The sequence below is a fragment of the Choloepus didactylus genome, chromosome 4 (genome assembly GCF_015220235.1).
Source record: "Choloepus didactylus isolate mChoDid1 chromosome 4, mChoDid1.pri, whole genome shotgun sequence".
NCBI lineage: Eukaryota > Metazoa > Chordata > Mammalia > Pilosa > Megalonychidae > Choloepus > Choloepus didactylus.
The window spans coordinates 16,123,907-16,137,947 of record NC_051310.1 but is presented as its reverse complement, the minus strand read 5'-3'; the positions used below and the strand labels follow the sequence as shown (position 1 = coordinate 16,137,947).

Here is a 14,041-nt window from a genome sequence, read left to right as displayed (position 1 = left end):
TGGAAGCATTACGATAGATGCAACGTGAAAAGAGACTGCCCACTGTATCTTGCTACTCAGATCCCAAACACAGTTCCCATCTCTGTCCTTGAGGCCAGAGTGATCAACTCCTTCAATCCTGGGGACTACATTAGGTCTTTCTTTATTTAGTCAGAGATCGATTTTGTGGCTTGTAACTAAGAATTCTAATCTAGAAATCAGCTTTTATTTCCTGAGAAAACAAGTGAAAGTTATTCTTTAATACTATGCATTTACTATGTGCCAGGAAGTAGCTAAAAACTTAATTTAATCCTCAAAAAAACCCTACAAGATATGTATTATGATTATCTCTGCTTGACTGATGAGAAAATAGAAGCTTAGAAAGGTTCATTAACTTAACTAAAGTAGCACAGGTGGCAAATAATAGAGTCAGAATTCAAACACAGGTCTGGCTCTGGAACCTGAACCCACCCATGCTAGTATTGTAATAATACTAAAACCAGAAACTGAAAATTCTGTGCCTGACAATAATTTGAACATGGCCAACATTGCCAATGATAAATATATGTAGCTAAGGCTCTTCTTGAAAGAAAAAATAATCAACACAAATTAGCAAAATTCTACCTCTAAGGTGAAATAACATTTTACGATGAATAATATCAACATTTTATTTGATGGATATCCTTTAACCTTAAACCTTGAAATTTCAGCAACCTTGGGATTCTGGTTTGGTAAAAGCAGTCCTATGAGATAAAGTGGAGAGTAGAGACTCAAGAAATATAAGCTATTTAATAAATGTTCAAAATCAAATGATTTTGGAAAGAGATATTTTTATATTTCTTACTTGTTATAAAGAATAAAGAACATCCAAAATTGTGAAAAAGAAATATACGCCATATTCTATTTCATTACTTTTATAACTAAGCCTTTTACTCATTTAGGCTTATGCCGTTAATAAGCAAATTTCAGATATATAATAACTGATTTTCCAACAATCTGCTTTACCTTGATAGTATTTTGCAGTTTGCAGATTTCACTTTGATCTGAGTTATTTGTTCCTTGTGCTTTAGATGTCTAGATCAGAAAAACAGAATTAGAAAAAAACATATTGATTTTCTTATAAAATAGAAAGTCATGAACTAATTTTGTTAAGATACTTTTCAAAAGATACAATTCCCAGACAGATTCTAGTTAAAGAATGTCAAGTATCTTCTAAAGAACTTGAACCAATAGTGAGTAATCTACAATAAATAAAAGATAACATTCCAGAGTTTAACTGGGGAGACAATACTTAGAAAAAATAACCAAAGATTTGAGGGAAAAAAAGCATAGAATAGTTTACTTAGCTTGACAAAATGTTGATTTGATGATACACTAGCAACTTTCTACAAGGAAACTTCTAAAATGGAAAGTTATCCAATATTAATACTAATAATAACCCAGTAAAAATTTTTTTAGTGATTTTACCCAGAAGATCCATAGTCCAATAAAAAATAACCTTTTGTTAGACAAATAAATAAAAAAACTTTTGGATTCTTCCTTTCTCATTCAAGGCTGTATTTTCATTTATCTTTTATTAACCTTTAATAGGTAGAGTGTTAATGAACAAAAAGCTAATGGGAAGAATCCAAGAAGACTTGAGTCAAAGAATGTGTTTGAATCATAACAATCGCTGTGACAACAGGTATATTAGTAGTTTCATTATGTGCAAAACAAAGGTAATAAATATCTCACACGGTTATTTAGAACAATACAATATATATTGGGATAATATATATGAAAGCATTTTGTAAAGTATAATACAGATATTAACTTTTATTATTGCCTTGTTAGAAAATCAAGTGTCCTGAAAAGTCCCAATTATGCCTTTATACCTTTAGATCACAGAATAGGCCAATAGCAGGCATTCAAGACAGGCATTCATTCGGTAAGTGAACATACCAAAAATCCGTCTCTTCCCTATGAAATCTTACCCTAAGTAATGTTTCTTAAAACGTGTTCCACAGATTATCAGAATCACCCTTAAACAGGCTACTGAATGTGAATGTAGTTCTAAGATCCTAAAACAGGCTACTAAATTGAAATCTCTCAAGGTAGCACAGGGAATCTATAATATTACCAAGCTCCCAGGTTATTTTTACAAATACAAAGTTTAAGAACTAGTTTTGTGGAGATAGGATGGACAAACATCCTCTCTAAGGTTTATTTTAGGTGTTGGAAATGTTTTGCAACTTGGGAAGTAGTTGATTTTAATTGGGATGGTTCCTTCTTAATATAACTAGATTATAATCACAAAAAGGTAGAAAATAATATCCTTAATTATATATATTTTTTCTCCATTGTTACCATTCAATCCAGGTGAACAATGTTTCAGTTTATTCTAGGTCTCACGATTATTGACCATCTCAGTAGTATGTAAGTAGTTCGTTAAGTAAGACAAAAATCGTTCCCTGGCAAAAAGTTTACAGCCCCAAACAGTAAGGATTTAACTTCTAATACATGAAAAACATCAGAATAGTTTAACTTACTTTACAATACCAAATATTATACTTTCATTTTACATATAACTTGAGCTAACAAAAACCTTGGACAACATCTAAAGGGTTTCAAACCTGGTGCATTGGAGCCTCAGGGATTCCAGAGGAAAAGGTGCTGGTTCAACAAGAGCAGCTCCATTTTCTTCTAAGTCCTGGGATTATAACTTATTATTTTACCAAAAAAAAAAAAGAAAAAAAAACGGCTCTGTTGCTTTATGAAAATTTATCCCAAACATTATACAAAAGGGGAAATAGGTTGAGATAGTGAAATGACCTGACCAAAAATCACTCAGTCATTGGAAGAATTAGAAATTAGAATACAGGTTTTCTATTTTTTTAATACCAAAAGCAACTATTCTATCGACATTACCGGTATTTCCACTCACTCCTAGTTTTCAAAAACTCATGAAAATTTTACACACCTGAGCAATATGTCTCCAATGGCCAACTTCAGATTCAAGTCTTGAAACTTCATTTGACAATCTGTTTATTTCTTGTTGTGACCAAATAATGTCACCAAAGTCCATGTCATCACTGTGGAAAGCTGAGGCATGATGACTGACACCATAACCGAATGAAGATGATGCAGTGGTTGCTGGTACACCTTCAGCTCCTGAATGTACTGACTGAGCAGCTGACTGCAGCTTCACCAGCTGATCCTGTAGCGCAATCTGCCGTGCTTTAAGATGGCTGATCTCTACCTATATATTTATAATTCATGTTTTAGAAAAGGTACTTTACAATAACCATCCTGACCATTTTATAGTTGTATAACATTAAAAATTATAATAATTTAAGATTATCCAGGAGAGTACACTATTAACTGAATCTAAGTCTTCTATAGCATTCTATCCATAAGATTTTTATTTAAAAAACAGAAATGACTGCCACAGTTAATTAACTAAGCAAAGATAATGTTTCAAATAGTATGGAGAGCAGAATTTCACTCATATGCTAAGTAAAGCAATGAATTTTTTGGTTAAATATGAGTTTTCTATCTTCTATATATGGGGTAGCATAGGCAATTTCTTAGATGTCTTTTTGTGATTTTCTAATCTTACATAACGAGGAAAGGAAAGGTGGTGTCAGTTCTGCATTTTGGAAAGTGTTCTCAGAATATCTTCTGTTGCAAGCGTCTTACGTAACTGATTATGGCTGGATTTAGACTGAAAATGCACCGTGAATCAGAAGCAACTTTGTACTGCTCCGTACAACACAGCTGGAAAAGCACTTTGCTTTATTAAAGCAATCTTTTTAGATAAGATAACACAGTGAGCCCATGATTATTAGCCCATGAGTCTAAGAAGGAAATCACACATTGAAAGAGAACCTCACTTTGGCCTTAGCAGAGAGGAATTAGTGATAAACTGACTCTACTCAAAGACAAAACAGTTTAAAAATTCTGAAACCCTGAACAGAGTGTTCTGACTGGAGGGCGGCAATACCAGGTCATGATGCAAAAGAAGCTATGAACTTAGGACCTATCATAGTGTGACAGCCATTCCAAGTGAAGGATTACTCAAAACATAAAAGTGAGTAAACTAGAGAAAAATAAGGTTTCTGTAAAATACTCAAACTAATCCAGAAGACACTCCGCCACAACTGAGGAAAATTTGATACTGGGAAGACAGCCAACAAGTAAGTTTTTCTGCATGTGTCAAAACAAGCAATTAGACAAAAACAAAACACATGTATGCTGTTAACAACCAGGCTTTTCATATCAGAGTCCTTCTCCAATAAAGATTCATACTAGTTCACATCAGTTTCATTCATTTTTCCATAAATATTATGAGGTAAATCGTATCTTTATCACAATGAAGACAGCAAATACATTTAGAAAATAGCAGACTTAGAGTGTATTCATGTATTCTCTTTCATCCTAGTAAAAAGTACTGAAATCCACATTTTTTCAAATCATAGCTATAATACAAAGAATATTCTCACTACACAACAGACACATCAAGTTGGAGAGTTACACAGGTACAGGCTCTAATGGCAAACAGGCATATGTAAACTTTGAATGCTTAATTTTACCTCATGTCAATAGTTAAGTTTAAAACAAAACAAAACAAAACAAAAAAAACCCTTGTCTTCTCCTCCTCACCACAAATGGTTTGAAAAGTACTACTTTAAATGTTCATCTTTAATGGGTTCATAAACTTTTATTTTTCACCTAAATATGTCACTAATGGAATCAGAAATACATATGTCTAAATAAAAAGCCCAAATACCAAAGTGTAGCAGAAATGAACATTTAATCAACAAACTGAAGAACATCCAAGCAATCTGGATAATAGGACAGGAAATGGTTCAATTCAATATAAGTGTTTACTGAACTCCACTTACATAGTAAACACTAAAGAAAATTCAACAACAGCATGAAACATGGGGACATGGTCTATACTTTAAGGATTTGGACAGCAATGATTAAATTATATAATATGTACTACCAGCGCTGCAAAGAAAATGTAAGTCAATTCCAAAATAACCATTTCTACCAAACTAAAGACACACATACAAACTTTACAGTACACTAAAGTTAAACTACAATATATACGATATTTTGTTTGTCTGAGAAAAATCAAGTAGATGCCAATACAATATACATAAACATTTGTAATCATATTTTAAAAAAGAAAATGTCATTAGTAATGATAACTGATTTAAAGCAATTTTAAGTAAATAGTTGAAAAATTATGTTTCATCAAATTAGAAATTATAAGCAACAGATGCCTGACGATATTGTATACAAAGACTTTTCTTCTTTGAGAAAGTAGAAATTAAACTCCACAAAGGTTAGTTTATATAACAAAAATTTAATAGAAAAGTTTACAGAATTATTGTTAAATTAGTGATATCAAACTGAGTTGAGAATTATTAAATTCAAAACCCTTTCAATACTGTTACGTATCTAAATAAAGCTTGATTTATATTATAATTCTTCAACACCTTCCTAAATACATTAAAGTAGAAATAATATAAAATAACTGTAATAACCTTTACCTCTTTCTGTTGTAATTGATTTCGGTAACTTGTAGATTGCTGCTTTATTTGAAGCTCTGATGCTTCATGCTTCTCTTCTAGATCTATACAAAGTTTTTTAAGTCTTTCATTCTAGAAGTGAAGAAAAAAGTACTTTCAACAAAAAGACTAAAAGTAAAACATATTAGTAATAGTTATGTCCATGGCATTCAGAAAAACATATCACTTTATACAAAAAAAATTATGTAAAAAATAAAAGGTCTCAGACAAAATTTTGGCCTTAAAAATACATTTCAAATGAAAGTTACAAACTGCAATACTAAAGTTGATAGAGATTATGCATAATGATGAACCAAAGTAAAAAAATAAATAAAATTTTGCTCAAAAATGTTTTCTACTAAGAAAAAGCCACTGATCAATGGTTCCCCCATCTCTGTATACCCTGTATCCAGCATATAATAGGTAGATAAATATACATGTTTGTAAATGAATGAACTAAACTACATGTTTGAGCCTTTGTTTTCTCCCCAAACAGAACTTGGATGATTTTTTAATAGACTTATGTTTTAGAGCAGTTTTAGGTTTAAACAAAAATGACTCAGAGACAGTTCCCATATGCCTCCTCCTCCTCCTCAGTTTCCCTTATTAACATCTTGCATTGGTGTGGCATATTTGTTACTACTGATGAACACCAGTATTGATAAATTATTCACTGAAGTCCACAGTCTACATTAGGTTTCACTCTTTGTACTGTATAGTTCTATGAGTTTGACAAATACATAATGTCTTGTATCTACCTTTATGGTTTATCAGATGGAACAGTTTCACTGCCCTAAAAAATGCCATGTGCTCCACCTATTCATCTCTCTCTCCAAACCCCTGGCAACCACTCATCTTTTTACTCTCTCTACAGTTGGTCTTCTCCAGAATGTCATATAGTTGGAATTACACTATGTAGACTTTATGCTAAAAGACTAAAATAATAAGAAAACAGAAAACTGATGGAAACACCTAGAAAGATGATGCAACAATGAAATGACCAGTTTTCTTACTGCATTGCCCAAAGTACTACACCATCTTTTAAGAAGGCAAAGCAGTCTGAAGACACCAACTTATGTCTTTTTTTTTTTAGCTTCCATTGAACACAACTAAAAATTCAGAATTTTTCATTTTTTGATAAAGAGAAGTAAACAATGGTAAATAGTTACAATTATTAGATGAATCACAAGATGAATGCAAAGAGAGAGTGGCGCACTAGAGCATAATGATTATGGTGAAACTCATTGTAGAAGCAAAATCTCAGATGAACCTTCAGATGACAATGTCCTAGATGAATTTTCTCAAACACAAGAATCGATGAATGAATAATATATTTCTAAGAACAAAAGGGAAATATGATGTTCTCATCAAGCCAATCATTCAACAGAAAAAGATTTTACCCAGCAATATTTTGTGACAAGGACCCGAACAATCCTATTTTGCTAAAAGGATATGTGACAGTATTCTTTCATTATGTATATATATTTGTACACTAATATTTACTTGCTATGATTCAATAGTGGACAAACGTTGAAGGCAGGTATGTATATAAAGGTGACTGAAAAGAAACATGACACTGAAGTGAAAAAATCCAATGGACTGATCATTCCAAATGATATTTAAAAATCTAAGAATAAAAACGTGGCACAATGAAGACAGCCATTGTCTCTTTAGTAAAATTATGAGCCATCAAAGTTTTCAAAAGTATTTGTTCTAATAAGGAAGTCAAGAAGAACCAGAAGTAATGATGAGCTAAAATCTATTAGAGATGTAATTAGTCTGGAATCAGTATTTACAAGAGAGATCCGTTCCTATTCATGCGTAAGAGTTAATGAGCAGTTAACTGCATTCAAAACATTGCCTATTTGGGGGTATATATATGACTTCAAAACCAGGAAAATATGAAATAAGAATTGGGGCTTACTACATTTAAATTTATTAAAATTTCTAATAAAGTTTTTTTTCACTACCACTTTATAAGTACTTCTATAAATTATTTAAAAAATGACTTAAAAATATTAAAAAATAGAATCCTTTGGACCCTGATGGTAAATGTGATGACAATTTTTCCTGGTATACAGAGGGTTTAAGTTAGCTCAGGTTGGTTGCGGATACTTTCAACTGAAGAATCCTAACTAGTTCAGTCAGCTACAAATTAACATCTGTAAGTAAATCTAATTTCCTCTGAGAAACACACTACCCTCTGTCTATGCCGAAACTTTCTAAACAGAAATTCATAAGGTTCCTTCATGATTTCAACCACACCTTTGCCTTATTCTCTTACAGCAGCAAGCCTTAAACATGGATATATTGCAAAGTCACATAAGGCCTTGGGCTATCAAGTCAGCACATGAGGCAAGAATCATGTATAGTCAAAATTATCTTAGAAAATAAAGACCTTGGGAAGTCGGATAGTCTGTGTTTCTCTGGTATGTGAACAGCTCATGCTATCTTGTTTTTTTGTTTGCTCGTTTACAATATAATTAAATACTTTATCTTACAGAGCAGCAAAAGAGATATCATTGGATATTCTGAGCAAAAGGATTCAGAAAACTATAGAGTTTTTGAAAGAGTAGCAAATATTTTGCAAGATGATTCTGCCTTCCTTGCTGCATTCGGGTAAGTGTTTTAATGGAGATTGTGTTAGTGGATCTGCTTGACTGTTGTGCTAAATTCAACTTACATTTGGTCATTTTGTAAAGATGACCTCGCCAAAGATTATCTCAGTTCTCCTAAAGTCACTAACTATTCTCTGCTGCCCATCTCTGGCCTCTTTTTAAGGATGTAAAGGTCTGTTCTCCTTCCTATGGTATATACTATGTCAGAACGTGGGTAAGAGAAGAAGAATGGACAGTAGCAGTGACCTTATTCATGCTTTCATTCAACTCATTTACTAACACCCTGTGCCAGGCAAAATGCTAACCCCTTAGGGGTTACCAAACAGAAATAACATACTCTCTTTCTCCTTAAGAAACATGAGCTTCATTGTCTTCATTCTCACTGCCAGCTTGCCACCCCTTTTTTCTTCCATCTTCTCTGGCTCAGTGGAACATTTCTCCTTTTCCAAGGCTAACCTTTTCACTTGTATCCTTATAACTGTCCCCTCAAACTCCTCTGGGGGTTGGGCCATCAGTTGCCCCAGCTCATGCTATCTTGATGAAGCACCAATCAAGTAAGTTGGCTTGCATTTAGGGATGTGTTGTACCAAAAAAAAATATGTCTAAACACTAGAATCACACTTGTCATAGTCCAATGGTAACACTATAAGAGACATTAGAAGAATTAAAATCAACAGAGGAACAGAAGATTTCTATCTCCCTTCTTAAACTCAATACAAAGCAGACATGCATTGAGCAGATTAGCCCTGCTTATATTATTCTCTTTTTTCCCCCAGATTTGCCCTGGTGAATTCACTAAAATTAATGCTACTATACATACTTCTGCCATGTAATTTTTCTGGGTTAGCACGTACTAATGAGTGCTTTCTCAAGAATTTCTTCAGGGACTATAGGATTGATTATCTGTCTCAGACCTACAGAGAAAGAAACTGTTAAGTTCCTCTCTGTCATGACAGCACCTACTTTATTTAGTAGGTAATTAATGTTATGGTTATTAAGTTTACCAGACTGCCATCTTCAACTGAAGCAGAATACTCCTATAGTTCCCTTGAGTGATCCCCTATACTTTCAAATTCCACCCTACTAATTTAGACCAATGCTTATTGTGAATAAATATTTTCTTATATTTAATTTCAACTTTCTCTTTTTATGGGCTTGGCAGAAAGTATAATCTGCTTACCACAGTCATCTAAGAGTATCATTTGCTGAAATACCAAGTGTCCCCTTACTCTTCTTATCCCAAAGCTAAATAATTGTGCTTCTGTAGTCCTTTCCAATAGGAGCCACTTTTAAATCCTTTCATTTTCTTTATGGTTTCCCTTTGAACCCTTTCCAGGTTGTTCTCATCCCTGTTACGTACAGTGTCCAGAACTAGTCACAACTAGGCACTGACTAACGATGAATAAAAAGGTAGTTAATTTGCTACTCCTATATTCTTAATACCTATGTATCCAAATATCTTTTTTTTTTCCAATGTCAGGGGTTAAAAAGCTCTACATTAAAGAGAACTGTATTCTTAACATCATACTTAAATAAATGTACTACTGCAATTTAGTAGTACATTGTTAGAACATAGTAATTATGTTAGTATGTTAGTAATTACTATGTTAGTAATTACATAGTAATTACAATGTTAGAACATAGTAATTACTGATACTGACAATGATAAACTGTTTTCACTACTATTTCTATGTTTGGCAGTTTTCCTATTTCCAGCATAAAGAAAGAGACAGGAATATTAAAAAATAGCAAACTGCAATAACATGTAAATATACCCTTTATCTAACAGAGGCTGATAAAGCTAAAAAAAATCTGAGATATAGGGGAAGAGATAAGTAGTAAGCAGTGCATTTAAAAACAGATTGAAATAAAGTCTGAATAACTTTCAAGGGTCCAAAAAATAAAAAATCTAAATTTGATAGTAGTCTTTACTTTTCCTTACCTCTGATCTTAAGACTGAATGAATGGCTTCAATTTCCTCTCTCCTAGAGTTAGGTAATTCTGCTTCAAAAAAAAAAATAGCACATACTGAATATTTGATCAACACCATATGAAGTAATAAACAGGCATTTTAAGGAATATAAATTTCACTGAGCTTTAAACAGAATGGCATGCTAATCTGAAAGCAAATTCAGAAGACATATTGCTTGATTTTCATCACAACTGTTTTTTGTACTAATGTTTTTCATTGTCACATAAATCATTCTTTTTGCCAATCTCCTATACCTTAGGACTTCTACCTTTACCTCTTGAAGGGTTCGATAAAAATTGCTTGTGTAAAGTGAAATTTTGCAAAGTGAATCTCTGTTGGCTTACCTTATAATTTTAGATCAAACTTACTCATCTGGGTTAAAGGCCTTATTTCTAATTTCTGCTCCCAAGACTATCAAATAGTTAATGACATATAAACAAAGAATGAAAATGCACAAAGGGGACATTTATTTAAAGGAACTTAGACACAATTTATTAGAAAAGGAATGAACTCACAGTCAGGTTTTGTGTATTTTCACTTATAAGTAGGTGCCAAAATGGTACAAAATGGTATAGAAGTGCCAAAATGGTACTGCTGATGTCTGAAAAATCATCATTCCACAGTTAGATCTTTTCTAGGTACTAGCATGTTTCATTATGCATAGTACTTTATTATTATTAAAATAACTTCTCTGATTACAGTTTTAATCAAAACAAAATACAAGTGGCATCTAATGAACAAGAGCGACAAACCCACTCTTCCTGTTTTGAAAGCCACCACGTGGGGTTGCTTCTGTGGTTGTTTATAACATCTTGCACAAAACTCTGGAAGGACTGTATAATTATTCCGATGGGGACAAAGTATGATCTCCTCTGTTAAAGAAGGCTATTGGAGGCAGCAATTGTTTCAAAAAGGGACTAAAAAAAAAAAAATTATGTAGCTCTCCCACACCCCCCTCCTCCCAAATCTTGACCTTTTTAAAGATAAAGGGGAGATATTATGCAGACCAAAAAAATTCTGACTTTCTTAATGTGGAAAATAAAAAATAATAGCTGCTGGTTATTAATGCTTCCTATTTGCCAGGCATAGTTCTAGGCATTTTTCATTCCATGATTTCATTTAATTTTCACAATCTCATGATAGGTATGATTAATCCTATTAAACAGATGAAAAGCTGTGCTTTTATAATTTGCCAAAGTCCCTCACTTTTAATACACAGAAGTGGAATTTCAACCCATATCTATTTGATTTAAAAGCCCAAGCTCCAAATCCTAAATAAATCAGTACAGTATTTGGTAGAACAAGTTTCTGATATTGTAAACATAAGTTTTCAAGCTGGCCCAACATTGCTATTCTGGAACTGTTTTCTTATTCACTGATGACACAGGGTAGACACTCTATAAATTCTTTTGAATGCATAAATGAACTGAACTCTGACCCTACTTTCAAATAATATACAAAACTAATATGTGTTAAGCAAGTATTATTTTAATACAAAGGGAAAAGAATAAAAGCATTAATAACAGTGGATTTTTAGTAACTCACTTAGCAGTATTTTTACTGAGCATCTACTATGTACCAAGGAAGATGCCACATACTAGTAACATAAGGTCAATTAAATACAGTCCGTGCTCTGGCATCCAGGAAGGAGATAAATTAATATCAACATGGTAAGTGCTGTCAGGGAGAGATCCACAAAGTTCTGTTGGAACACAGATCACCTGTAATCATCTCAACCTGTGTAGGAGTGAGAATGGTTTCACCAAGTACCTGATACGTGAGCAGGGACATTCAGGAAAAATAATTTTCCAGGCAAAGGAGGGTGGAGCAGGATGTAGAGAAGGAAGGGCTTTCCATGCAGAGGCTTGGAGTTGTGCTGTAGCTGACAAAGTTCAGTACAACAGAAGCTCTTGGTACAAGTGTACATATATATGTGAATTTGCAAATGTATAGCATTTGGGAGAGAAGGGGGAGGAGTAAGAGGTAAGTCCAGAAAAGTAGGCTGAAGTCATATAATAAAGGTCCTTGGCCTCCCCAAATTAAAAGGTTTGGATTTTATTCTATATGTAACAGTCAAGAGATTTTTAAGCAAATTTATTTTTAGAGAAGTTAACTATGGCAATAATACAGAAAATGGACTGGAGTAGGGGGAAACGGGTGATAGGACATGAATATTTCAATAGTCCATTGGAGAGATAATGCAATCAACACTAAAGAAATAGGAGTAATAAAGGAAAAGACAAACATAAGAAATAATCCTGGCACTGGATGAGTAACATTTGGTGACCAATTGGAAGCAGGAGATGAAAAATAAAGACAAAACATAGATGACAAAAAGATTTCTGGTTTAGGAGAAAGGATGGATGGTGAAATCACTAACAGGTTGCAGATAAAGGAGAATATTTCTAAAGAGATCCCACAGAAATTCTAAATGTAAATATTATCTTTCTATCAAACCATCTCTATTTCAATCAAATAGACAGAAAGGCTCAGTTAAATCAGGATTTTAAAAAACTAAACCAGAATGCTAATTTACTATTTGATAAGAAATAATACTGTCAAAGGAACTCCTCCCATCCAAAAAGACCAGCCCTAGATTGAAATTTAAAAACTGTTTTGATCTAAACAGTACTTGTTGAAAGAAGAAACCTGACAAATTCAAAATAGTAATTAACCATCAATTGCCATGTAACTCTGGTTCACTATTCTTTGGTAAAACAGGATGGGGATGTCAAAAATGAGTGAAGGTTGCTAAGAACGCCTGAAGAAGAGAGACTTCTTCCTTGTTCTACTGTATAAATACGGGGCAAATGGCAATTATGCACAACGATAATTTTCAGCTGGAACACTGCAATGTGTTAGCAGAATACCCAAAAATATAAAATGAATGGGAAGAATACAGTCATGTTTCACCAATATACTTAAGTCAGAAAGGATAAAAGCCACTAAATATTTTAATTACGAGCAACTTCAACTGATACAAAAATCGAAGAAGCAAAAATATGAGACTGTTAATCATATACAGATAATTCTTTTTTTAACTGTCAGTATAAAAGATGATCAAAATCAGATCCGCCCCCAAGTTGCGGGCAAAGTAAGTGGTGGGCGTGGATGAAACGAAAATAAATTCTGCTTAATATTGGGGTAGTTTCACTCTACTATGAGATATCCAGAGTAATCAAAGGGAGGAGGGCCAGGACTCTTTCCCGGGGACACAGTGATCCTTCATTACAGAAATTCAGTTAAGAAGAGGCAAAATAAGAAATGTAAATAAAGAAGGGCAGAGCCGCACTCTTTTCCGATCCGTCCGCGACTCATGACAGATGGCAGTGGGGACCAAACGGAGGCTCCCGAAGTCCCAGACAAGCCCTCTTTTAGCCCCAGCTGTTACCTTCCACTTCCTCCGTGCCTTCCAACAGCATATCCTTTGTAAAGTTTGAAATTTGGCCTGTGAGGGAAGCCAGGCTGCCCCCCACTTGACCTAGCGACTGGCCCAAGCCGGAGCCAAGGCCACCAAACCAGGACGACATCGCTGCGGGTCAGAAAACGTCGTGGTCCACTCCAAGAAAAGCGTCCAGCGTCGTCGGACGATCCCGCCAAGTGTCCCTGAACCACTGCCTTGGCGGCCAAATCAAGACACTCCAGGATTCGATAATACAAGGAGGGGTTCCTAGGCAACACCGGCCTCAGAAGCACCCGCCACCTGCCCGGCTCTGCCCAGAAACGCCAAGGCCTGGCCTGGGACTTTACCACGGCCCGCCACCAGTGACACAGTCAGCCCCGCGGGGCGTCTGCTCATTTCCACGATTTCCCACTGTCCGGGAGGACCCCTTCTTCTTTTAATGACTCCCCAGTTCAGTGGGCAACTCCTGCCAACTCAACACCGGCAGCCATGACACCCACTCTGAAAGCGG

The 14,041-nt window shown here is 34.3% G+C and overlaps 1 protein-coding gene across 2 annotated transcripts in view; it reads right to left on the bottom strand.

Annotated features, from left to right (window-relative positions):
• Nucleotides 1–14,041, bottom strand: part of TRIP11 (thyroid hormone receptor interactor 11) — a 64,858-nt gene extending 50,817 nt beyond the window's left edge. Inside the window, exons 1-5 of one of the 2 annotated variants that reach the window (XM_037832044.1) lie at nucleotides 13,519–14,041; nucleotides 10,098–10,159; nucleotides 5,520–5,630; nucleotides 2,939–3,217; nucleotides 985–1,053 (exon numbers count right to left, since the gene is read on the bottom strand). In XM_037832044.1, the coding sequence (XP_037687972.1) occupies nucleotides 985–1,053; nucleotides 2,939–3,217; nucleotides 5,520–5,630; nucleotides 10,098–10,159; nucleotides 13,519–13,657 (660 nt within the window). In that variant the 5' untranslated portion in view covers nucleotides 13,658–14,041. The remainder of the gene's footprint in view (nucleotides 1–984; nucleotides 1,054–2,938; nucleotides 3,218–5,519; nucleotides 5,631–10,097; nucleotides 10,160–13,518) is intronic. The other variant, XM_037832045.1, reaches the window with a different exon arrangement.